The sequence below is a fragment of the Myotis nattereri genome (assembly GCF_964212035.1).
Source record: "Myotis nattereri genome assembly, chromosome: 10".
Lineage (NCBI taxonomy): Eukaryota > Metazoa > Chordata > Mammalia > Chiroptera > Vespertilionidae > Myotis > Myotis nattereri.
Genome location: NC_138085.1, coordinates 68,572,397 through 68,596,923, shown reverse-complemented (window position 1 = coordinate 68,596,923; position 24,527 = coordinate 68,572,397). Strand labels below are relative to the sequence as shown.

The following is a 24,527-nucleotide window of genomic DNA, read 5'->3' as shown; positions in this document are numbered from 1 at the left end:
GCTGGTATCTCTTCTGAGTCTTTAGTTCCCTCATTGATCTTCAACCAAATAGTAAAAGGAATACACTTGTAATTGAATTTACTATTATCAATGGAATTCTTGTCACGGTTCCTACAGATGGAATAAGGTTTCTTAGCTAAGTTTGAATCCCTGGCTCCTCTCTGCATCCTCCAGTTCTCTGGTCTGTTTCCCAGCTAATGTTCTCCAGGGATGCTCCTCAGGCCCCATGGCCATGGCCTCCACACAGGATGACTACAGCAGCCAGTACAGGGCAAAGGCCATGGTCACCAGGAGCCACTTCCTTTCTTTTCCATTCCTCAATCTCTCTCTCTCGCTCTCATTCTCTTTTTTTCTCCTCCTTTTATCTACAGCTTTATTGACTTCCTGTTTCTCTCTTTCCCTTTCTCTCCACTCTTTCTCTTTCTAAGAATTTCTTGATGCAACTAGAAGGGAACTGAAAGGTATCCCATGAAATCCTAGGCTGGAAGAAAACATGAGTGGAAGCAGTTCTCATCACAGGCAGACACTAAATTTGATTTGTGGCTGATCTGAAATGTAGGAAAAGATTTCCAATTACAAACCTCATAAAGTCCAAGGATGAGGGAACCTGGCTGCATTTTCAGTTTGACTAATGGTTTCAAAGTGCTTTAAAACATTTGGCATTTGCCAGCCGTCCTTTCTTCCCCTAATCCTCAAGCTCATGAGTTTTTTATGGGAAATGTAATCCTCTTTTCTGATTCATTTACACTTAGCTCATCTGCGTATTGTTTTGTGAATACCATCTGAAATCCAAGAAGTTCTATGAGATCTTTAAAGACCTGTTTTGTGAACCAGGAAGTTGTGTATTGCCAATATAAATAGACCTGAAACCTAGGGAGGGAGAGGGTGTGTGTGTGCGTCCAGAACCCAGGGCATTAAACTGGGTCTGGACTTGGCAAAGGCTGGTCCTCATGCCGGACAGAAACTGGGCTTTCACTCTTAGAATAATAGTGAGTTCAGTGTTTTAGATGAGTAACCATCTCCTAAGATAGCACAGAGGGTGCATGACACATTTTCCAAGGATTATCTTGCTAGGTATATAAATAACGAGATTTATGTGCAAAACTACGACTTTGCTAGAGTTTCCGCACTAGAGTGGGGCTGCTTACTTATGTGGATATTGCCACATGCACGGTTGTGTATACCCACATGTATACGAAATGGTTATGGGTCCTGCGGGGATGAGATGAACATTCACACTGAAGAGTCTTCCTGTGGTTTTGTTTCACAGATGATCTGACTGTGATAGAGCCAAATCATGAGGCAGGTCGTAAGCAGGTTGAAGATTGGGGCGAAATGCCCACCTCTGCATTGCTGTGGGTCCAGAGGAAGGAAGCTTGAACAGCAGAAAACATGCTTCCGCAGAGTCACAGAGCATGGCGAATCCAGGTCATTGGTCTCCCCAAGCCAAGGACCTCGGGTTGACCCCCGGGCTCTCTGGAAACTGAGACCCAGAGAGGTGAGGCAACTCCACAGGCCCAAGTTCCCATGGGATGTGAAGCAGAGCGCGAGGGCCCAGACCAGTGAAGGCGAACCTTTTGAGCTCGGCGTGTCAGCATTTTGAAAAACCCTAACTTAACTCTGGTGCCGTGTCACATATAGAAATTTTTTGATATTTGCAACCATGGTAAAACAAAGACTTAGATTTTTTATATTTATTTTATCTATTTAAATGCCATTTAACAAAGAAAAATCAACCAAAAAAATGACTTCGCGTGTCATAGGTTCACCATCACTGGCCCAGACTGACGGCTCCCGGCCCACATTCTGTCTCTGCAGGCAGCTACCTCTCACGGACTGAGAGAGGCTTTGATGTCTGTGGTCCATCTAGGCCCTGTGAGTGCCCCACAAGAACAGCCCGCCCACCATCGCACTACAGTCTGGTCCCTTGGTGATGCTGTCCTTAACCATTTTCTGAGCTTTCACCTCTGTGACACCTCTGCTCTCCTGTTCTGACCCTTCAGAATGGAGTTAGTGCATCTAGGCCAGCCGTGGGCAAACTACGGCCCATGGGCCGGATCCGGCCCGTTTGAAATGAATAAAACTAAAAAAAAAAAAGACCGTACCCTTTTATGTAATGATGTTTACTTTGAATTTATATTAGTTCACACAAACACTCCATCCATGCTTTTGTTCCGGCCCTCCGGTCCAGTTTAAGAACCCATTGTAGCCCTCAAGTCAAAAAGTTTGCCCACCCCTGATCTAGGCACTCCCTTATCGCATCCATTTCAATGGCTGCTATAGAATTTTACCTGTGGGGTTAAATCTCTGTAGATTGACTCGAGTTGCGGGTTGGAAATGGTTTCCCTAGATGTTGTGAGTCTTCCACGAGATGACAAAGGTTGCACTGGACATTGGTTTTTACAAATCAGGTCCTGCCTTGTGAATTCAACATTGTTAATGCAAAGTTTTGCTTTATTTAGTTGTTGTTTATCTTTTTTTAAAGCTCTCATTTCTTTACATCCTGCGAGATAGGACGAAGGGGCTGTGCCTTGTGATACGTTGTCATCGGCAGAGGGTCAGTCTCTGTGCTCCCCAGCACAGTAGGTGCTTGGAGAGTCATTAGCTTGGGTGTGTGTCCTTCCTACAGTACAGCTTTTTGACCCTCCTCCCCTTTTTAAAATGAATCTTTATTGTTGAAAGTATTACATGTGAGCCTTTTCTCCCCACTACCCTCCCCAACTCCCCTATGCCCCCCAAGCCCTCACCACCCTACCATCTGTGTCCATGGATTATGCACATACGCACATGGGTTCATTGGTTGATCTCTTCCCAATCTTCTCAGCTGGTTGCCTTTTGCTCAGAGGCTGACCTGGAGTGACCTCACCAATCCTGTTAGGGCTGGAAGGAACTTTTAATCCAGCTTCTTTGTGTTATGGAGGAGGAAGCTGAAGTTCAGAGACGTGAGCTGCCCGTGGTCTTACAGCTAATTCACTGCCGTGTTAGCACTGCACTCAGGTCTCTCCCTCCAGCACAGGCTGTTATTCCAGGACAGTGGGTCTGAGGGTGTGTTCTCACATGAAACTGGTGTTCAGGCAGATGGAAGGAGGCCCTCTCCCGCCAAATCAAATACTGGAGGTCTTCCTTCAATGCACAGAAAAAATAGATGCGTGGATTAAGTTTCTTCAATTTAAAAATTATTTCCATCAATTCTTTGTGAGCCACTGTCACCTGCTACCAGCTGTCTACTAGCCAATGCAAGCAGACAACACAACGTTAAGTCACAAATAAATATGAACAAGAACAACCAAAGCCTTGGCAACTATTATTCTTAGTTATATGGCTTTTTAAAAAGAGTGCTATAACCATGGGCTTTCTATTGCATTCATGCAATAAACGGAGTAGTTCTGCTGCAGACATCATTTTCAATTCAAATGCCAGAAGTAAATATGTCATTATGTCATGCTTTTCCCTAGAGAGCACTATGACCCCCGTTGACTCTGCACTCTGGAACATTCTGCATCTCCCCTAATGTGATTTTGGGGCAACGCTAGTGAGCGATTCTTTCCTTTCCGATAGAGCTCCAGGGAACTGATCTGACTTTAAAAAATACTCATAATGGCTTGGGGTTGTCATGAATCCCAAACTTAGTATTTCTATCCTCAAGGCCTTTTCACCGAGTGCAGGGCTGCCTTGGGGTGGATTTGTGTCGCGGGCTTCCCTGTCTCCGCGGGCGCCCCCTGCTGCTCCGGCTGCGCTCTTGCACCGGCCAAGCGAGGAGCAGGGTACCAGAAGCTGCAGACCCAGAGCCCAACGCATGGGCTCCCTACCCGACAGCCATCGAAACGCTCTCGGGTCGGCAGATAGGCGCACCCCGAGCAGTCCTTCCTGGAGCCCTATCTATCTGGCATTTCAATCCAATCCCCGCAGCAAGTATCCAAGCAAACACCCGAAAGAAAACTCCTGGGAATGCCTTCCAAACCATATCAATGCATCCCTGTGGGGCGCCCCGAAGGCAGGACCGTCCAGGGACTTTGAGGAGTCCTTTGTCCTTCCTCGGGACACGGCAGCGGGGACCCCGGCCTGGCCAGCGCGCAGGAACGATCGGTGTGGATGTGGAGGGTGTGGCGTTCTGGGCTCCTCGCACGCGTTCCCCAATTAGGACTTGCTGCCTGACGTCACGTCTGCCGGAGATTGGCTGTTCAGGTCTGACACGGGGCTCCTCGGCCGGAGGAACTTTTTAAACACTTTGCAGCGGGGCTGCCGCCCGAGCGTCCCGCGCTCACGCCCGCCCTCGCCGACTCCCCGGCGCGGCGCCCCCTGCACCTCCGCTCGGCCGGGGACCCTCACCTTGCGCAGCCCGCCGCCCTCGCCCCTCCCCGCCCGGGCTTCCCGCTCCCCACCCCCACGCCCACCCCTCCTCTCCGCCGCTCTCCGCCGGGGTCTGGGGCTGCCCAGGCACCCGCAGAACTTCCTCTCCCGTCACCGAGGGTGCCTCCTCCCGCCGGCCGGGCTCCCCGCAGCTCTCGGGGGAGCTGCGCGTGTGCAGGCGGCCGCACCGGGCGAGCCGCGCGGCTGGGGGCGGGGGTCGGGGTGCCGGCTGGGGCCGCGATGGCGGGGGCCTGGCTCAGGTGGGGGCTCCTGCTCTGGGCAGGGCTGCTCGCGACGTCCGCACACGGCCGGGTCCGGAGGATCACGTACGTGGTGCGCCCGGGCCCCGGCCTGGCTGCGGGCGCCTTGCCCCGGGGCGGGCCCCCGCTCCCGCGGACCTTCAACGTCGCGCTCAACGCCAGGTACAGCCGCAGCTCCGCGGGCGCGGGAGCCCCCAGCCGCGCCTCCCCGGGGGTCCCCGCGGAGCGCACTCGGCGCACGAGCCAGCCGGGCGGCGCGGCCCTGCAGGGGCTCCGGCCGCCACCGCCGCCACCGCCGGAGCCGGCGCGTCCCGGGGGCTCGGGCGGGCAGCTCCACCCCCAGCCCGGCGGGCACCCGGCGGCGGTCCCGTTCGCCAGACAAGGCAGGCAAGCCGCGCGATCCAAGGTGCCGCAGGAGACGCAGAGCGGCGGGGGCTCGAGGCTCAAGGCTCACCAGAAGCAGCAGCTGCAGGGGTAAGCCCACACCCCTCCCGGCCTCCCCCCGCCGCGCCGCCCACGCGGGACCGCGGTCAGGGCCACTGGGCGCCCCGCACGGTGGGTCCGCTTTCTGCTCCCCGCTCGCCTCCGCCTGCCCGGGAGCGGGACCGCGGCGGGAAGAGCAGAGAGCGGGGAGCCAGGGAACTGTACCCCCATAAACCCCGAGTGCATTGTTACTGAGCTGCGGATAAACACAAAAGGCATTTCTGCCTGGGGCGTAACCTCGTGTGCTCGCGCGAACCCAGCTACTCCTAGAAGTTGGGCGTAAACATGAAGTCACTACAACTGGATCCCTCAGCATCCATTAAACTTCTTGCAACACAGTTTCAATATTTTTCTCTTTGCTAATGAAAAAAAAAGTTTTCTGTGGTCTAGAAATGATCAGCATCCTAGAAATTCTGGGCTTGGATCTTTCTGCACCTGTGTCTTAGCACCGACAGAAGTTTCTGCTGAAAAGTTTCTGTTATTGGGGCTCTTAAACATTCTCCCAGCTCTCCTCCGCCGTTCCTCACAGGTTGGGGTGTGTCGGGGGGGGGGGGGGGGACTGGTTTTGATTATTTGGTGTTTTTTTAAGGGTGGTTCCAAGCATTGTGATCTCACCCCTCCTTGTTGGAAGACTTTTCTCTAAAACTAAAATGCAATTGAAAACGTGGGTGCAGATAATACACACAATACATTTGGCTCTACTTTGAGGGTTAAGGAAACCACTTATTTGGACCTCGTTGTCTCCTCCTGTATAGCCCTAGGGCATGCTGGCTTCCTGGTTCTCCCACCCTTTCCTGATTCTAGGTCCTTACCCTTCCTGGGCATCTCTGGGTCAGGCATCCTGGACACCCGCGAGGACTCTCTGGGAGCCAGAGGAATATGGAAGCAGGATGCTGGGCTTGCGGGAACCCCCTAGAAGGTTGGGCTCTCTGGGAGAGAATGCTCCACTGCTGGACTCAGGAGTCTTGCTTTGTTTCAGGGTCAACGTCTGTGGAGGGCAGTGCTGCCAAGGCTGGAGTAAGGCCCCTGGCTCCCAGAGGTGCACCAAACGTAAGTCTCCATGCGCACAGCGGCCCTGCACGGTAGGCAGAGTGGGGCTGTTCACACTGGGCGATCTGACAGGGGTCACGTGAAAGGGGCTAATGCTGTCCTGGATACGCTGGTGTCTGGAGTACAATCCACCCCATTATCTGCAGCCTTCATTACCGTCCGGGGTGGGCTGGGCCGTGGTAATGTTGGTATCAATGCCAGCAGCAGACTGTTGTCCGGAGCCACGCAGCCAAGACTCCGCTGCACTCAACTCAGGTATTAATCACTCGGTCTCACCTGTGAATCAGGAGTTAGGAAAAAATTCCTGTTGGAGGATGTGCCATGTGACAGGAGCAATGCAATTAATTAATTGAGACATAAGATGATGGCAGGAGGGGAATAGGAAGTAGAGGGCCCTATTTTAGGATAAAACAACTAGTTTTTTTTTTTTATTTAAAAACAAATTTTTATTTATTTCAGAGAGGAAGGGAGAGGGAAAGAGAGCTAGAAACACCAATGATGAGAGAGAATCTTGATCAGCTGCCTCCTGCACCCGCCACACTGGGGACAGAGCCCACAACCCGGGCACGAGCCCTGACCAGGAATCAAACCGTGACCTCCTGGTTCATAGGTCAACGCTCAACCACTGAGCCACGCCAGCTGGGCAAAGCATCAATCGTTTTTAAAGCTTTCGGAAAACAGCAACCAGCATCCTTGAGGCCTGGCTGTTTGACGGGCGGGGTTTCCTGCAGTTAATACTCATGCTTAGCAGTGTTTTAGATGAATAGATTAATGATGCGTTTCGATTTGGAAATATTTCCCCTGTGCATCATTACGTTAAGGATTAAGGCGAAGCATATTTTGAGGTTCCTCTTGACAAGTCGCTTCTGTCTCGCGTTCATTGGAAATAGAGAAGTTTTACTTCCACTCAGAAAAAGTTAAGCATTCTTAGGTGTTCTCTACAGAGCGCTTGAGCCATAACTATGTGGACTGGAATCATCCAAAATTTCAGCTGCTTATCAGTATTCAGCATAACAAGTCAGATTTAGCAGTTTGTCTTGTGTGTGGTTTGGATTTTGAAATACTGGTGGATGAAATTTTAAGCTTCCTACTACAGTCACCCTGGTGAACTTGTTTGTTGAAAAATGCCTTCAGTCCTTGAAAATAAGGAGGACTTTGGCACAGTGGCTTTAATTTTGTAAAAGGGAGTGTTCAGGTGGGTTAGGATTTGGCTGTGATCAAGGAGCAGTGGCAGGTGTGAACTCACTTACTAAACTCAAACCACTAGATCAGAAATGCTCAGCGTTGTAAGCATTTGAGATTAAGTCATAACTTGTCACTTCTTAGATTGCACGTAACAATAGGGCACCAGCATTTTCCTGAATTTACAGTTGCTCAGGTCAAATTACACACCCTTTACTACCTCCAGTAGCTCCTGCTCAAAACCTGACGTGACGTGGTTGCCTAAACGGAGACAACCCCTCCGTGAGAGCACCATTGCGGTGGGATATGACTGTGTAAAGATGGAAAATGCAGAGCAGGGTTTTAGAGATGGGTGGGTGCCCCTCGCTGCCTGTCGGAGAGAATGCATCGAGGCTTTGAGAAGTTTACTTGGCAAGTGTTGCAATTAAGTGCTCTCTCTGAAAAGAAGTAGTCCCCCATTCTCGGGTTATCGGAGGATTGGGGGACCCAAAGACATTCTAGAGGATCCAGAGATGCTCTAGAAGCAGAACATCCAGATCTTGAGGAATCGCTGCATGGCTTTCTGCTTCTCCTGGTGAGAAGGCGTGTGTGTGCCTCGGCACAGCTGGGTGTGTCTCTGAGAAGCTAGGGTTTAACAGTTCCTGCAGGGTTCCGGAGGACGTTGCTCCATTAATGTAGTATCACAACACCCACAACAAATGCTTCTGGCTGTCGGCCCAAGTTATCCTTCCAGATCCTGGAATGTAGCCCTCCGGTAGCGCTGGGATCTAAGCAGTGCAACATCCCTTTCCTTCGAAAGAGTATCCTTCCTGCCCAACCTGACAAATGAACTCAGGCCCAAATGCTAGAAACCTAAACCACAAGTCCTGTCAGCAATAATTGTTTTTAAAAATGATCTTGGGGTAGGTCAGTGCTCAGTCCACAGTGATGTATCTACTTCAGCGGTTCTCAACCTGTGGGTTGCGACCCCTTTGGCGGTCAAACGACCCTTTCACAAGGGTCGCCTAAGACCATCCTGCATATCAGATATTTACATTACGATTCATAACAGTAGCAACATTACAGTTCTGAAATAGCAACGAAAATAATTTTATGGTTGGGTCACAACATGAGGAACTGTATTTAAAGGGCCAGAAGGTTGAGAACCACTGGTTTAGAAGAAGACTGAGTTCAGAACTTCAAGCCGTCACTAGCTGTGTGGCCATGGGGAACTCATTAGAGATCATTTGACCTCTCTAACCCAATTTCCCAGCCTGAAATGACTGCCACACATGTGCCGACCTTGTAGGATTATTGCAGGTATGAAGGTGAAAGGGGACAGATGTGAAAACCTCGATGAAACCAGGAAGATTCTCAGACTTTATTATTGGATGAAGCCAAGGAAATCCGGTCTCGTGGATCTATGACTTGGTTCTCTTTCTTCTTTCCCTGTGTGTGTTTCCCCAGCATTCGTCCTTGTCATGGTTTTCTTTTTTTTAAAAAAATATATTTCTTTATTGATTTCAGAGAGGAAGGGAGAAGGAGAGAGATAGAAACATCAGTGATGAGAGAGAATCATTGATTGGCTGCCTCCTGCACACCCCTTACTGGGGATCGAGCCCGCAACCCAGGCATGTGCCCTTGGCCAGAATTGAACCTGGGACCCTTCAGTCCGCAGGCTGACGCTCTATCCACTGAGCCAAGCCAGCTGGGGCTCTTTTTAAAGTAATTTAGGGTTGGGGGATGAGTAAATGGGGACGAAGAGTAAGTTCTGGAGATCTAATGCCCAGCAGTGTGACAATAGTTAGCGATACTGTGGAGTAGACCTGGAATTTGCTCAGAGGGTAGGTCTTAAAGAGTCCTCACCACAAAGAAGACATGCTAAATATGTGAGGTGATGGGTATGTTAATTAGCTTAATTGTGGTGATTTCATAACATCAAAACAATGGCAAACACCTTAAATATATACAATTTCTATTTGTCAATTATACCTCAATAAAGATGAAAAAAACAAAACAAAAGAAAAAGCCAGTCATTTCCGTGCTTTTCTGGCTTTGATTACCAAGAAAAAAGAAATACAGCACTTTGGGTTGTTCTGTGCCCCAGAATGCTTTATTTTAGAAGAACTCTAAAAGAGACTAACAGATTATTGGTGTGTCTTTAGTTCTCCTGTGCACACGCTTGCTGAGGGGAAAATGCTCCCCTGAGGTATTCATAAATTGAATGGAAAAAACCCTGACACCAGTTTTTGAGACTATAACCACTTCAGTAAATACTAGTGGCATTGAGATTGCAAAAGAAATTGACGTGGTCTCCTCTCTCATTTATTATGCTGAGATTGAACAGTTACACTTGGGTATAATTTATTACACTTAAAAATACAATAACAAAACAAAACACAAAAAACACACACAAATCCCAGTGGCTGGCCCACACGAAGTTCCTCGTTAATAAAGCAATCATAGAATGTGCGTGCTCCTTCAGTTGTGTCACCCAGGATGCCTCCTCACTGTCACTGTATTTTGAGGATAATTGAAAGGCTTCAGTTAAAGAATTTCAGGTCATATCCAATGGATGCAAAAAGTATTTTGCCTAAGACAGTGGTCGGCCAACTGCGGCTCACGAGCCACATGCGGCTCTTTGGCCCCTTGAGTGTGGCTCTTCCACAAAATACCACGTGCGGGCGCGCATGTACAGTGCGATTGAAACTTCGTGGCCCATGCGCAGAAGTCGGTATTTTGTGGAAGAGCCACACTCAAGGGGCCAAAGAGCCGCATGTGGCTCGCGAGCCGCAGTTTGCCGACCACTGGCCTAAGAGATCGGGTGTGTTTATGTTGTTCCCTTTGCTTAATCCAGTGAAGAAAATAAGGTGCCCCTTCCAGGCAGCCTGGACAGTTTTCAGTTGATTGAAATTGAATCTAAATGGACCACAGGCAAATGCTTCTGAAGACTGAAGACTTAGGGACCCTGAAATCTCTGATCAGAGAGACGTGACACACCAGGCGCAGGGACAGGGTGGCTATGCGCACCCACAGAGGGGGTCCCGGGGTTATAGCTGCCCAGTCTCTCTGTGGGGACGCCCGATGGCATGCTAATGCTGGCGTTCCCAGACACCCTTTGTGTGTGCAGCTCCGGAAGTTGAAATCGCAACACCAGATATGGCATTATAGTTATTAATAGGAAGTGACTGCTGATAATGGTATCAGTTTTAGGTAAAAGAGATAGCGCCACATTTTTCCTCTCTCCAGAGAGTTAGCATTTCGAGGAGGGCTTTGTAGCTTAGAAACTCTGTCTTTTGAGTGGGGCATTCATGTTTTTGCCTCTCCCCATTTTTTTCATTTTTTCCCCTCTCTGTCCAAACTGAACCCACCGCCTATAAGGGTTTCTTTCAATTTGTTTGTCCCCCTTTCAGGGTAAATGTGGGCCAGAGAGAGACATTGCCAGTGGGCTTGGCTTTAAAGAGAAGACTGGACGTGGGGATGGACACCACAAAGAATAAAGGGGCGACGAGGGTGAGGCCGGGCTGGCAGGATGAGGGGGCGGAGGGGGAAGGTGGCGGAGGGCCCGGCACATGGCGGGCCCTCTGCAAAGGCATGGATGGTTCTTTCATTTACTTAACGGAGATCTGTTTCGCTTTTACCATGTGCCACATTCTATGAATAGAGGAGAAACGCAGCCAGCTGTGGGGAGGACAGGGTCTGTTTTTACTCACTTAACTCATGCACAGCAAGTGACTTGTTCTCTCCTTAGCAAGAAATAGAAAAATCGATATTCCATTGCTTTTCCATTGGCATTCGGCCCACGCTGCTTTGGGAAAAGGAAACCCAAACCTAGACGGGTTCCTTCTTTGTATGCAGGGGGGCCAGAGGTGTGTGTACCCTCGGTGCTCAGCGATGCTGCAGCTGATGGCGTCGGCCGGGAGGGTGCGATGTGGCCGGGTTCCAGGTGACCAAGGGGACTTCCAGGCTGTCGCCTGGCCCTTTTGGCTCAGGGCTGTGCTAGCTGAGCTCGGGAGCCAGGCCCAGAGCGATTACACATTTTTCATGTGCCTGCGATGGCCATCCACAGCCGCTGTGCCAGTAGATCTGCAGTGAGGTTTGCCATGGCAGCTGCTGGGAGGGCTGCCCGGCCCCAGCGCTGGGAGCCGGGGTGGGGGGCCCGGCTGGGAGAATCTGGTCCTGCCGCACAGACAGCCCGGTGAAGGGAGAGGGACCCAGGGGTCAAGTTCACACTGGGTCAAATATGTGTTCTCAACGCTAGTTAAAACAAACATTCAGGAGCCATAAATTCTGTGTTGTGATAGCCCTTAAACCTTCGTAGGGAAGTCCTCCACCGGCCCAGGGGCCGCCTGGACACACCGCCCGCCCGCCCGCCTGCCCTGCTTGACCTGCTAGTCAACGTTTCTCTACTTAGTGAGCCCTGGGCCTTTAGGAAGCCTGACTTTGGCAACCACAGGAGTTTGCTGTTTTTGACCCTGTCCTTTGTTGTCTTGGATATTCCAAACATACTCAAACATGTCTGGGAGCTCGAGTGGAATTTTCCTAAAAATGCAGATTTTGCTTCCAAGGCCTTCCTAGCAATGGACAGGGTGACACGGAGTGCTAGGGCTGTGTCTCCACTCTTTCAGCACCCACCGGTCAGGGCGAGAGCATAGACAGGGTGCCCTGATGGGGTGAGGGTGGCTTGTGCCTTGCTTTCCCGAGCACTGAGAGCATTTTCTTCATCTTCACATGCCGTGGGGGTCGGGGAGGCAGGCATGACTTACCACCCCCTTTACAAAGAGGAGGCAGAGCTCACACCCCACCCCAGACCTTGCGGCTCTTGGTTCCTGGTTCTTTCCAGCGCCCTCGCCTGCCTGCACGTCTAGTGCTGCCATATTCTCTCTTGAGGTCTTGGTCTTCTTAGCTCTCCGTCCGGACAGCCCTGGCTTGGGTTGGCTTTCACTGCCTCAGTTTCCTTTGTGATTCGCCAAGCTGTGTGAGTTTGCAAAGCCTGCCATAGAAAGTGCCACGGCCTGGTGGCTTAGAACAGTAGACATTCACCGTCTCAGGGTTGTGGAGGCTCGAAGTCCAAAATCAAGGTGTCAACAGGGTGGGTTCCTCCTGAGGCTGTGAGGGAGGGATCTGCTCCCGGCTTCTCTTCTTGTAGGAGACTGTCTTCTCCCTGTGTCTCTTTACATCATCCTCCCTCTCTGTGTGTCTATCTCTGTGTCCAAATTTTCCCTTTTATAAAGACACCAGTCATATTGAATTAGGGTTCCTTCTAATGACCTCATTTTAACTGGTAATTTAACTGGTCATTTTAACTGGTCAATTTAAGTGGTCATTTTAACAATAGTGCACCAGCATTTTCCTGAGTTTATAGTTACTACCTCCTGTAACTCCTGCTCAAAACCTGATGTGACGCGGTTGCCTAAAGAACATAGACAACCCATCTGTGAGAGCACCATTGCGGTGGGATATGACTGTGTAAGATGAAAAATGCAGAGCAGGGTTTTAGAGACGATGGGTGGGTGCCCCTCGCTGCCTGTCTACTGAATATGGCTCTCTATTCAGTGAGCCCTGAGTCTTGTGTCCAAATAATAAAGATCCTGTGTCCAAATAAGGTTCAACTAAGGTCACGTACTAAGGTACCGGGGGTCAGGACTCTGACATATCTTTCTTTTTTGAGGGCAGGATTCAACTCATAACACAAGCCCATAGGTACTGTGCACATGGACTTGAGAGGTGGGCTTACTGGGAGGTGGGTCACCCTGGGGCCCTTGGGAATTCCCCAGCCGCAGCCCAGGGACGGTGGGCGCAGGCTCGGGAGGCCCTTCCCACACAGGCTGTGACTGTGGACTTGCTCGGCTTCTTCCCCAACGCAGGAGATCTGATTGCTCTGGCGGGGAGGGAGCGGGGGGGGGGGGGGGGGGGCGGGGGGCGGGGGAGAGGGGGAACTGGCTACTTTGATTTTGGTTATGACTCTGGCCATGTGACTTGGTCTGTTTTAAGAGGTTCTAGATGGGTGGTTCTTCACCGTGAATGTGCAGCTGGTCATTGCGGGAGTTTGTTGAAGTGCTGTATGGAATCACAGTCCTTGGGGCTTTCCACAAGCACCCAGGTGACGCTGATGAGGGTGGCCCCCATTTTGAGAAGCTGATTCAGAAGGAACCCTCTGCTGGGCAATATTTAGGACCCTTGTTTGGGAATTTAAGGGCCAACCCCAACACTTAACAACTCAGAAATGTCTCAAGGTGGGGGTCCTCTAAATATTAGTTCAGCTCCCTTTTTTTAAAAAAATATATTTTATTGATTTTTTACAGAGAGGAAGGGAGAGAGATAGAGAGTTAGAAACATCGATGAGAGAGAAACATCGATCAACTGCCTCCTGCACATTTCCCACTGGGGATGTGCCCGCAACCCAGGTACATGCCCTTGACCGGAATCGAACCTGGGACCTTTCAGTCCGCAGGCCGACGCTCTATCCACAGAGCCAAATCGGTTTCGGCTCAGTTCACTTTTGAATATATATACCAGTGGTCGGCAAACTGCGGCTCGCGAGCCACATGCGGCTCTTTGGCCCCTTGAGTGTGGCTCTTCCACAAAACACCGACTTCTGTGCATGGGCCACGAAGTTTCAATCGCACTGTACGTGCGCACCCGCACGTGGTATTTTGTGGAAGAGCCACACTCAAGGGGCCAAAGAGCCGCATGTGGCTCGCGAGCCGCAGTTTGCTGACCACTGGTATATACGAAGAGTGTAGCATATCAGGTTATTTCATCAAGTTTTTCTTTAGTTAGTGGAGTGTATGATAAATATGTTTTTACAAGAGTTGGAAAATTTCAAAATTGTTAGTGATATGTATGAGCTTAAATAAAATGGTTTTTAAAAAGGTTGAAATGCTTTTGGAACACACTGAGTGGTTTTTTCCACTAAATATTCTATTTTTAATTACGAGATATTTTAAGTCCACAAAAACAGAAAATAATAGATCCAACAGGGTCGTGTTTTTAAAAGCTCCCAGAAGTGGTAATTAAGCACAATGATTTATAGATAAGGGAGAGACTATGGTCTTATCTTGCTCTAAATGCGTGTTTTGCTAATGAAGTTTCCTGTCTTGTTAGTGGAGAGAAAATAGTACATAATTGGTTGGTGTGGCACAAATTGGTTGTTTTGGTACTTATGGAAAAATACATCACAGCTGTATTTATCTGTTTATGCCCATGTGCACCTATTCATTTGCCTTCCTTATTATGCAGGATTGAACATTTCTGGTAGGCACAGCCCATTGGGCTGTGAGACCTGGGGCAAGGCCAGGTGACCCCATTCACAGCACGGGAATAACATGGTCTGTACTGTGATTCAGAGGCTTGTTGGGGTCCCGCATGAAGTAACATAGGAGAGGTGCCCAACAATATTTGAGCTCTCAGGGGCTCCCATTCTGCTTAGGCTTGCCTCCTCCTGGGTGCCCCAGCCTTCTACTGTACACCCCCCCCCCTCTCTCTCTCTCTCTCTCTCTCTCTATATATATATATATATATATATGTATGTATATATGTGTGTGTGTATATATATATACACATACATATATATATGTATATAAAATTTTATTGATTTTTTTACAGAGAAGAAGGGAGAGGGATAGAGAGTTAGAAACATCTATGAAAGAGAAACATTAATCAGCTGCCTCCTGCACGCATCCTACTGGGGATGTGCCCGCAACCAAGGTACATGCCCTTGACCGGAATCGAACCTGGGATCCTTCAGTCCGCAGGCCGACGCTCTATCCACTGAGCCAGACCGATTAGGGCTCCACACCCCTCTTTGAGTTTCTCAGATCCCCTGGGGAAAATCATGGTGCTCACCCCCCCCCCCCCCGCCAGCACTGATTTCACTCTGACTTGGCTCTGCCTAGGGCTGGACCAGCTGGGAGAGGCACCTGCCTCCCCAGCAGCGTGGGTCTCCTGGGGAGCAGCATTTTCTTTGTGTCATTTTAAGTATCCGGGCTCTGCTCCTTGCCATGGTCCAATCGTAACTGAATTGACTAAAATCGAATTGAACTAGCACGTCTGATTCTCTTGTGTTGTAAACACCGTCCTCTAAATCCTACATGAAGAATTCTCCTTCCTCCGTCGACCTCACCTTTTGGCAACCAGCTCCACGTGGTTTTCTTTCCCCTCTTTTCTCTGGGGGGCTCTCCCTGCCCAGCAGACACTGCGATTCTGACAGCTTTTCAAGGGCACGGCACCTTATTCTCTTTCCTCCTGCTCTCTTTCTCTGAGGGCTGCCCTGGCATGGCCCGCACTTTAAGACAACTTTTCCTTTCTTCCTGCCAATTTTAGAATCTCTCTGCTCAACGTCAGCTGATAGAGATTTGGGACTAAGTAAAATGAATGTGGTATGATTTCCCCCCTGTAATTTTAGATCCCCAAATACTGCTCTTGGCCAACTACACCATTCCCTGTGGCTTTTCCACTCCACCACATTTGAGTAATATGGTTGGCAGGGATGTAAGTAAACAGTTTGCGAAATGTTGTGTTTTGTAAATTAGGAGATGGATGGGCTGGTTTTTGAATACGTGCCTTCGGTTCTGCTGGGCCTGAGGAAAGATGAATTTGGTTGATGGATGGGAAGACCAGTTGAAGGGAGGTGTTGCTATCCAAAGTTGATGTGGTCACCTTTTCTGAACCGGTGAAATCAGTTATTCAGAAGTGAGGACACAGTGGCTGGAGGGGAACCTTCAGAGGTGTTTTGGGAATAAATTAAGGGAGGGAGGAGAGAGGAAGTTACTAGTAAAAAGCCACTGGAGGAAGACAAGGTAATAAAGTAAGGAAAATACAATAATAACTCTCTTTTGTCTTTATACACTTAAAAATGTCTGTATTTCTTGTAGGGTTACCAAACAATTCCAGTCTCACTTGCAATCTTGCAGGAACTTAATTTTACCATCGTTACTGTAAATTCAAAGTAGAGTCTCCAGCCTTTCACCCATATGTATTTTATTTTAACACCACATCAAGTGGATAGTTAATAATGAAAATCTTCAAGGTAAGCTTCACGGTGAAAGCTGTTTAAACCAGCTAAGGCAGCCCACCTCACCTTGATGAATTATTGGCTACAAAGAGTGGGGCACTTTTCTGCCTTTGCCATTAACTGGGAATCTTCAAGCAGCTCAACGAATGAATTCTTTCTGAGACATTTCAGAACCTAAATAAAATGGATGGGAGAGCAAAATTCATTACTCAGCCTCATTCAAGTAATTCTTGTGGCTATCAGGCATACACATCCTCTTCCCTCCTAACACTGTTCATATCGTGTCACAGTCGTGTGTGTGTGTGTGTGTGTGTGTGTGTGTGTGTGTGTGTGTTTGGCGTCCCAGCTTGCATGTGAGCTCTGTGCGAGGCGGGCGTACACTCAGCCATCTTTATCCTCAGTATCTGGCAAGTGCACATAGACTTTATGGAATGAATGGATGGATGGATGGATGGGTTTATTTGTTGCACTTTCACTGAGCCCCTGTGTACCAGGTATAGGCACACAGAGGTGTTAAGCACAGAGGAAAATAAAGCAGGTGATAGGCTAGACTGGCCACTTAGACTGTACTTGAATCCTTGTGGTCATATCAGCACCACACACACTTACAAACACTTACGGCGGGTGGGGCTGGAGGAGGGGAGCGTGGTCAGGGATGGTCTCTGTCAGGAAGGGATATGAAGGGGTCTGGAGGAAGAGTCTTTTAGGCCAGGAGAAAAGCTAGCACAAAGGCCTGGGGTGGGAATGGGCCCAGTGCAGGGGCCAGGAGTGAGTAATACTGGTTTGCAGGTAGGACTGGAGTATTAGTGAGAAGGGAGACAGGGCAGGGCCCCTAGTCAGTCTGGTAGGTGATAATAAGGCCATAAATAAGACAATAAAGGGGACTTGGAAATGCATTTATGATGAAGGAATTGGTATTTTCAGCACTTCTTTGGAGGCCTGGAAAAAAAATGTTTTAAATAGAGAATTCATTCAATCACTTTTATTGCTATATTTTATGGATGAGAAAAACTCCATATAGAACAGTAAAGTGCTCAGGACCACAACAAATTATTGTCATAATCTGACCACCTGGGTTGTGCCATGACCACCAGCCCAGCTCCATGCTGATTGGACCCTCTCCCCACACCCCCCCAAACCCCCAAGCCTCTGTAAAGCTTTGGTAGAGAGAGGACACTCTCACCAGGGTCACAGACCAGACTCAGGGTGAAAGCTTGAGGGTTAAGAAAAGAAAAGTCTCTGGTCACAGCTGTGTTAAAAGGCAAATTGTTGGGGGTCCTCACATGGCACTAAATGCACAATGCAGTATTTAACCCTTTAAGAACCGAAGAGGACAGTCCCACTCTGGTCTCCATAGAAAATTCCCAGAGAGCCGTTAGCATGTGCTAAAGTGAGAGTGCAGAAGTTGTGGCATACATTTGAATGCCGTGACACCCCGCACCCCCCTGCCCCCCCAACCCCGCAGTCTAATTTACAGATTGCGGGTGAGCCCGAGGGCAGAGGTAGATGCAAGGCAGCCACTGCTGGGCGTCTTGGTAGTCACTCACCATCTCCGGGCGATTCTGTTCCTGTTTGTGTAACGGGGTGCCCGTTGGCTACACCTCCCATTTTGTAGTAAGTATTAAATAGAATGTGGTTCATGAGAAAGCTTCCTCCAAAGTGCCATATAGGCATAGGGTGATGTTACTGGTAAAGTTTTTCTGGCTGTTTCGTGAACGTTTTTCAGTTTGTGACAGTTTTCTCTGTAACGTGTTGGCTATGTGTCTGGTCTTGAACCGTAGACCCCTTCGCATGTTTCGTGGGATTGTGAGGATTACAGATCTTGTGTCTCAGGGCTTTATTGATTTTCCTGTTCACCGATGGGTTCTGGTTTCTTGGGCACCTTCTGGAAGTGGGTTTGAAAAGAAACAAAAACACCTAAATCCCCTTTTGGCCCCCCATGCCTCCATTGCAATTTGTATTATTCTCCTAAGAGTAGAGTGCAGGCAAAGACAAGAAACCTTTGTTTTCTAGAGAGATCTGTTTCTTTCTTATGGTGATAGTGAAACGGTTAAGTTAGACCAGAATATTTTAGTAATCGGAGGTGAAATGATACAGATTGTTAGTAAATTAAAGGCAGGGACCCTGCTTCTGTTTTCCGTTTTATCCACCAGCAGTGGCCTACACAGCAGTTCTGTGCAGACAACAGACCCTCAGTAGGTTTTCTTGATTCATAAGCATTACGAGTCACTGTTGTTTCTGAGGGAGAGACCAGCTGAAATTCATTTGAATCAGTGGACCGAGAGTATGTCGTTAACCAGTTCCCTTTGTTATGAGAGAATGAATATTAGCAAACCTTCCCGTGGAACAGCTTTTAATGCTCAGTTTTGACTGTTAAAATTGCCCCGTTTTGTCCTATAATGCAGACTGCTTTAATGGCATTTCACAAACCTCGTGGTTCTCCAGGTGTGGTCCTTGGGCCAGGGGCTTGTTAGAAATGTAAATTCCTGGGCCCTACCTTAGACCTCCCGAGTCAGAAACTGGCCTGGGCCCAGCACTCTGTGTTGTAACAAGCCCTCTGGCAGCTAGAGTTTGAGAAGTGCTGCCCTGGCCCAATCCATCTCCTCTCTTTTCACACCCCCTCCATTCATGTGTAGAGGGAGGCAGGGTGCAGGGAAATGGGCTCCTCTGGGCTCCAAGCCTTGGGGACTAGCAGCTAAGCTTCCTCCCCCTTCCTGGTGGAAGGGGGCGGTTCTGCAGTCTCCGAGGGGAACCTGGTATTCTGAGCAGGTGCAGCGTGCCTGTTACCGCACGTCGCATTTGTCACTCTCACCGAGGGGACCAGAGAGGCCACTCTGCCACCCGGTGAACGTGAGTCTTATATCTTTGGGCCTTCCTAGCCCTCTTCTGTTCTTTAACATGGAAGATGCTCAGATCACACTTCTTCAGATTCATTAAAGCTGCAGGTATCAGTGTGTGGTGCTCAGACGTCCTGTGCATCACAACCCCCCTCCCTCACCTCCCTGTGGGATGTGTAACAAATGCAGGCTGTGGGGCCCCACCCCAGACCTACCGGATTGGAACCCCGGCGGTGCCTCACCACCCGCGTTTTCCCAAGCAGCCAGCTGACCCATCCACCTTGAAGCCCGAGGCCCCCGGGGTTAAACATTTCCCCCATCTTTCAGGTAATTTGTGGATACCGTCCCAATAGAACTTTTCTTGTTTTGAGGCAAACCATCCAGAGACCCAATTTTCCACTTCTTCATATGTTTTGAGGTGCTGCTCAGAAAGTGCGTGTGCCATTGATCGGAACGTAATCTGAAGGAGCAAGGTCTGGTGAATACGGCGGGTGGGTTAATACTTCCCAGGCTAGATCTTTTAATGTGTTTTTAACTGGCTTTGAAGTGTGTGATGGTGCATTATCATGAAGCAAAATTACTTTGCCATGTCTTCTGGCACATTCTGGTCGTTTCACGATCAAAGCGTGGTTCAAATTGATTATTTGTTGTCAATAGCGATCAGTATGAACAGTTTCACCTGGTTTTAGAATCTCATAATACACCACATCTTCCTGATCCCACCAAATGCAGAGCATTGTCTTCTTTCCGAAGCGATTTGGCCTTGCAGTCAATGTTGATGGTTGACCTGGATCAACCCATGATTTTGTGCATTTGGGATTCTCAAAATAAATCCACTTTTCATCACCAGTCGCAATTGGATGCAAAAAAGACTTTCTTTTGTGATGTTGAAGCAACATTTTACTGATGACTTTTCGGTTTTTCATTTGTCTTTCGTTCAATTGATGTGGCACCCATTTTCCTTCCTTTAAAATCTTTCCCATTGCTTGTAAATGATCGGCAATTGTTTGCTGAGCAATGTTTAATCTTTCTGCAAGTTGTTTTTGAGTTTGACACGCATCTTCATCCAATAATTGTTGGTCTTCAAACTTTCTCGGTTGACCTGGACGTTCTTTGTCTTTCACATCGAAATCATCACTTTTAAAGCGTTTAAACCAGCGCTCACAGGCATCTTGAGATGGAGCATGTTCACCATAAGCTTCCCGAAGTATTCAGCAGCACTTTTCTTCAAAATAGAGTAATGAATTAAAACTTCCCACAAATGCTCTTTTTTTTGGCACAAAATTCAGCATTTTAAGTGTAAAAATATGTATGATGGTAACACCTTCAGCAAATTTGACATATGAAGTTTTGAAGCTTGTTGTCAATACAACAAAATAGCATACATATCAAATCACATATATATCAACATATGTGTAACTCCATAGATTGATAAAAAAAATCCGCATTATTAACCGGGACATCTAGTATACTCCCCAACTGAGAATTGAACCCACAATCTTTTGGTGCATGAGACAACACTTTAACAAACTGAGCCACCCGGCCAGGGCTGCATTTTACTAGTACTTTGAGGAAGTCTCCAAATGTTTACCATGTAGACAAGGCTACAGTCTTAGACAGTAGTGCTCAAATTTGAGGAAATGCTTTAAAAAACCTGGTTCTCAGTCAGTCAGTGTGGGCAAACACTTACAAAAATGCCACTGTTTTTATAGCTGAGTTATCTATGTGAATGTCATTTCAATTCCTTGACTTTTGATGAGGTGCTGCTTGTATAGAAGGCGCTGTGCTGTGGGCCAAGAAGACAATTAAGATGCTGCTCTGTGGAGCCCCCCTGTTTCTGAAGGAAGGGCATAGCTAATCTGAGGCTTTCTGAGATGGTTTCTGCTATCAATTGCAAGTGCAAAAGGTTCATTTTTAAAATAAAATTATTGTTATTGATTTCAGAGAGGAAGGGAGAGGGAGAGAGAGACAGAAACATCAATGATGAGAGAGAATCATTGATCCTCTGCCTCCTGCACAACCCACACTGGGTATCAAGCTCTTAACCCTGGTACATGACCTGACTGGGAATCTAACTGTGACCTCCTGGTTCATAGGTCAACGCTCAACCACTGAGCCACGGTGGCCAAGTGCAAAAAGGTTCCTGTGCCTAGTACATGGTAGGTACTCAATAAGTATTTTTTGAATCAATGAATCTTTCATGTCTTTCTGACCTTGTTGGGTCAATTAGTTGAGTCTTGGAAGCATAGAAGATTGACGTTGAATCGTCTGTATTTATGAGGGAAATTCAGACTCAGCAGCCGGCAGAGGATTAGCTACGGCTCTTAAGATGATGTTGGAGAGGAGATGGATTGACTGAGGATAACGCAGAGGCAGCCAGGGCCGGGTGGAGCGGGTGTCTGCATGGTGTGGTGGGAGAGGGGTGGACCCCGAGGCTGTGTTAGGCAGAATCCCTTGGTTGAAAGTCAAAGAGACACAGACTGGCTGAAGAAAAAGAGGCTGTTTATTGCCAGATATCTGGGAGGCCTCAGGTTTCTGCTGGCTTCAGGCCTCGCTGGACCTAGGGGTTCGAATGGTCATATCAGCACCACAGTGGCTGCATAATTACGTGTGAGCTACTGTGAATTTCCACGGATGAATCATGGCCGCCAAGTGTAAGTCCTGTGTCTTACCATTTGGGAGCTGCTTTATTGACCAGATGCTCATTGCGCCCACCGATAGCCTGTGCACGTGCAGTTGGCAGATAGTCCAGCCAATTAGCTCATGGTCTCTCGCGCCTGCTGTGTACTATCCTGAGTGCTGGGCTTTCTTCCGGACGGGAGCTCTTCTAGAACTCACGTTTCACGCTCAGGTTTCAACCCAATGATGACTATTTATATGGAGACCAAGTATAGGGTCACTTTTTAGTGTGATTTCAGTTTCAGTGACTTTTCTATAAAGTTCTCATGGAGTCCCAGTTAAAAAATTTCACTTAGAAACACACGGAGTGAGTTTCCCAAAGCTTAACCCTGTTGGGTTGGAGCCCTGTTATTCTTTACTGTTTGCTTATATTGTTCACGTGAAGACTGATCTGGGTCACTGACAACATTTTCATGAATTGGGGTTCTTTCCATACAGGCTTCAGTTCCCTTTAGGATGGGTGTTCTACACACTGTTAAAGAAATCCGTGTCGGGGAGTGAGCCGAAGGTTACCTTGACTGATTCATAGCACCGCCAGGCAGAGCTGCCTGTGGAGAAAGTTCTAGGTTTCATTAGTAATTTTTATGACTCAGTGTGGTCTTATGATTCTACCTGTCTGTGCAGCCTTTTCCTCTGGGGGGGAGACAGACTGATAAGCTTTTGGGTGACACATACAAAAAGGTGCACCTAAGAGTTTTCCATGGGGAATGTGTCACCACGTGCACCGCATCCAGGCTGTGGAACGCCACCCTCCCTCTCGGGAGCGCTGGCATTTGCTCACCTCTCACAGACACACGGTGTACTTTCTCAGATTCTCATCGCGGCCACCTCTGTCTCAGAGGAGGAGCTGGTGTTTGAAAGTGTGATGACAAAATCGTGACTTGAAAAGAAGACAGTGCTGATTTTCTTTTGCCTGAATGTTACTAATTTTGCTTTTTATCTCATATCATAGAACTTCTTGCTAAAAGTTACCAAACAAAATATGACCTCAGCGTAGCTTAGCTTTTCTTTTTTAGTATTTGCCCACATAAATACCTGCAACTACAGAGGATTTAAGCCAACATACTTTAAGAAAATACATTTATATTGATTTCGGAAAGAGGAAGGGAGAGGGAGAGAGAGAGAGATGAGAGGGCATCATTGATCGGCTGCCTCCTGCACGCCCCCTACTGGGGATCATGTGCCCTAACCGGGAATGGAACCCTGACCTCCTGGTTCATAGGTCAGTGCTCAACCAGGCAGCTTCTTTGACGTTTTATTGTTGCCCAAGTTCAGGGTTACATGATACATTAATGCCTGTCTGAGTGACATGGGGTAAGGTTTCAGGGAACTGATTGTAGGCGTTGTAACATGACAGAACATGCCTGTCATCCTCAGTGGGTGTCCTGACAACGGGAAGCTGATGGCTTAGAACCCTATTTGCAAAGGATCCGGGAAGTCAGTCATTTAATCTAGCCACCCCGTCCTCATTCCAGCCCAGGAATCCACCAGGCACTTATGCTACTGGCCACTTAGACTGTACTTGAATCCTTGTAGAGACAGGAAGCTCATTCCTTCATGACCAACCCTGTTCTTCTATAAACAACTGTAATTGTGAAAAATAAAATCATTGTTGTTGAGTGTAAACATGCTCCCTTCAAACGCCCATTCATTCGCTAGTGTTGTTAGTTTCTACTTGAAGATGACGAAGAGTCCTTGTGCACATAGGCATTCCTTAAAGTATTGGTAGAGGTGGGATAATTACGTATAATTTCTGATTCATGTATTTTCTCGGCGAGCTCCTTCTTGATAGCCTCTTACAACATCTGCCCAGTTCAGCAAGTATTTGTTGAATCTCAGTCCTGTGCAAGGCACTCTCCTCAGTGCTGGGTGGAAGGCGTAGGGACACAAAGATCTATTGGTTCCTGCCACGCAAGAATGTGCTGCGGTGGGAAATGGATCGGAAAAGCACACAGATTGATACAGGAGGGAAGCCGCGTGCTGCCGGGGCTCCAAAGAGAGAGACTGATACCAAACTCAGCTGCATTAGGCAACTGAGTTCAGGACCCGAGGGAGTTGAGGCAGGTGGAATGTTTTGCAGGGTGAGTCTGGGAGAAGGGCATTGGGGGCAGACAGATGTGTGGACCAAAGCCTCAGGGTAGGAAGCATGAGTTGTATCCACAAGGCTGGGGTCTAACTTGCTCATCCTCTAGGATGCTGGTAGAGGAGGGGACAGAGGCAGGTGGAACCAAGAGCTGGAGAGGCTTGGTTCCCTGCCTCAGTTACTTGCCCAGCATCATCACCATGCCACTGCAAGAGCTGAGACCTGGATTGGAATCCAGGTGTTGTCACAGAGCCTCCGCATCTCAGTCTAGAAATGATCTGTGCGCATTGTTAGGATTGCAGGACTGTATGTGAGCCCAGCGGAGGCGTGGGAAGTGGCAGTATTCCTGCATTGGCTAGGCTTAGGGGAGCGGGGAGCGGCCATGCAGACCCTGCAGGGCTACAGGGCACTTTGCAGAGGAAGACCTGCTCAGGGCAGACAGAAGGTGAAATGCCAGGGGTGGCAGTGGGGATGGGGAAGGGGACAGGGACATCGGTCGAGAAGGTAGGATCAGATCTGACGTTTTGTGCAGGAGGAAGAGAGATGGCCCTCAGGCTTCTGTGGAGGAAGGAAGGTAGGCAGGAGGGGTGAGTTTGGTGAGGGGCACC

General features: G+C 48.6%; 1 protein-coding gene across 1 annotated transcript in view; it reads left to right on the top strand.

Moving 5' to 3' along the window:
- Positions 1-4,590: 4,590 nt before the first annotated feature.
- Positions 4,591-24,527, top strand: part of LTBP1 (latent transforming growth factor beta binding protein 1) — a gene marked incomplete at its 5' end in the record, with an annotated part of 337,472 nt that continues 317,535 nt past the window's right edge. The window contains 2 exons of the mRNA XM_081101362.1: positions 4,591-5,084; positions 6,073-6,143. Of these exons, the coding sequence (XP_080957488.1) occupies positions 4,591-5,084; positions 6,073-6,143 (565 nt within the window). The remainder of the gene's footprint in view (positions 5,085-6,072; positions 6,144-24,527) is intronic.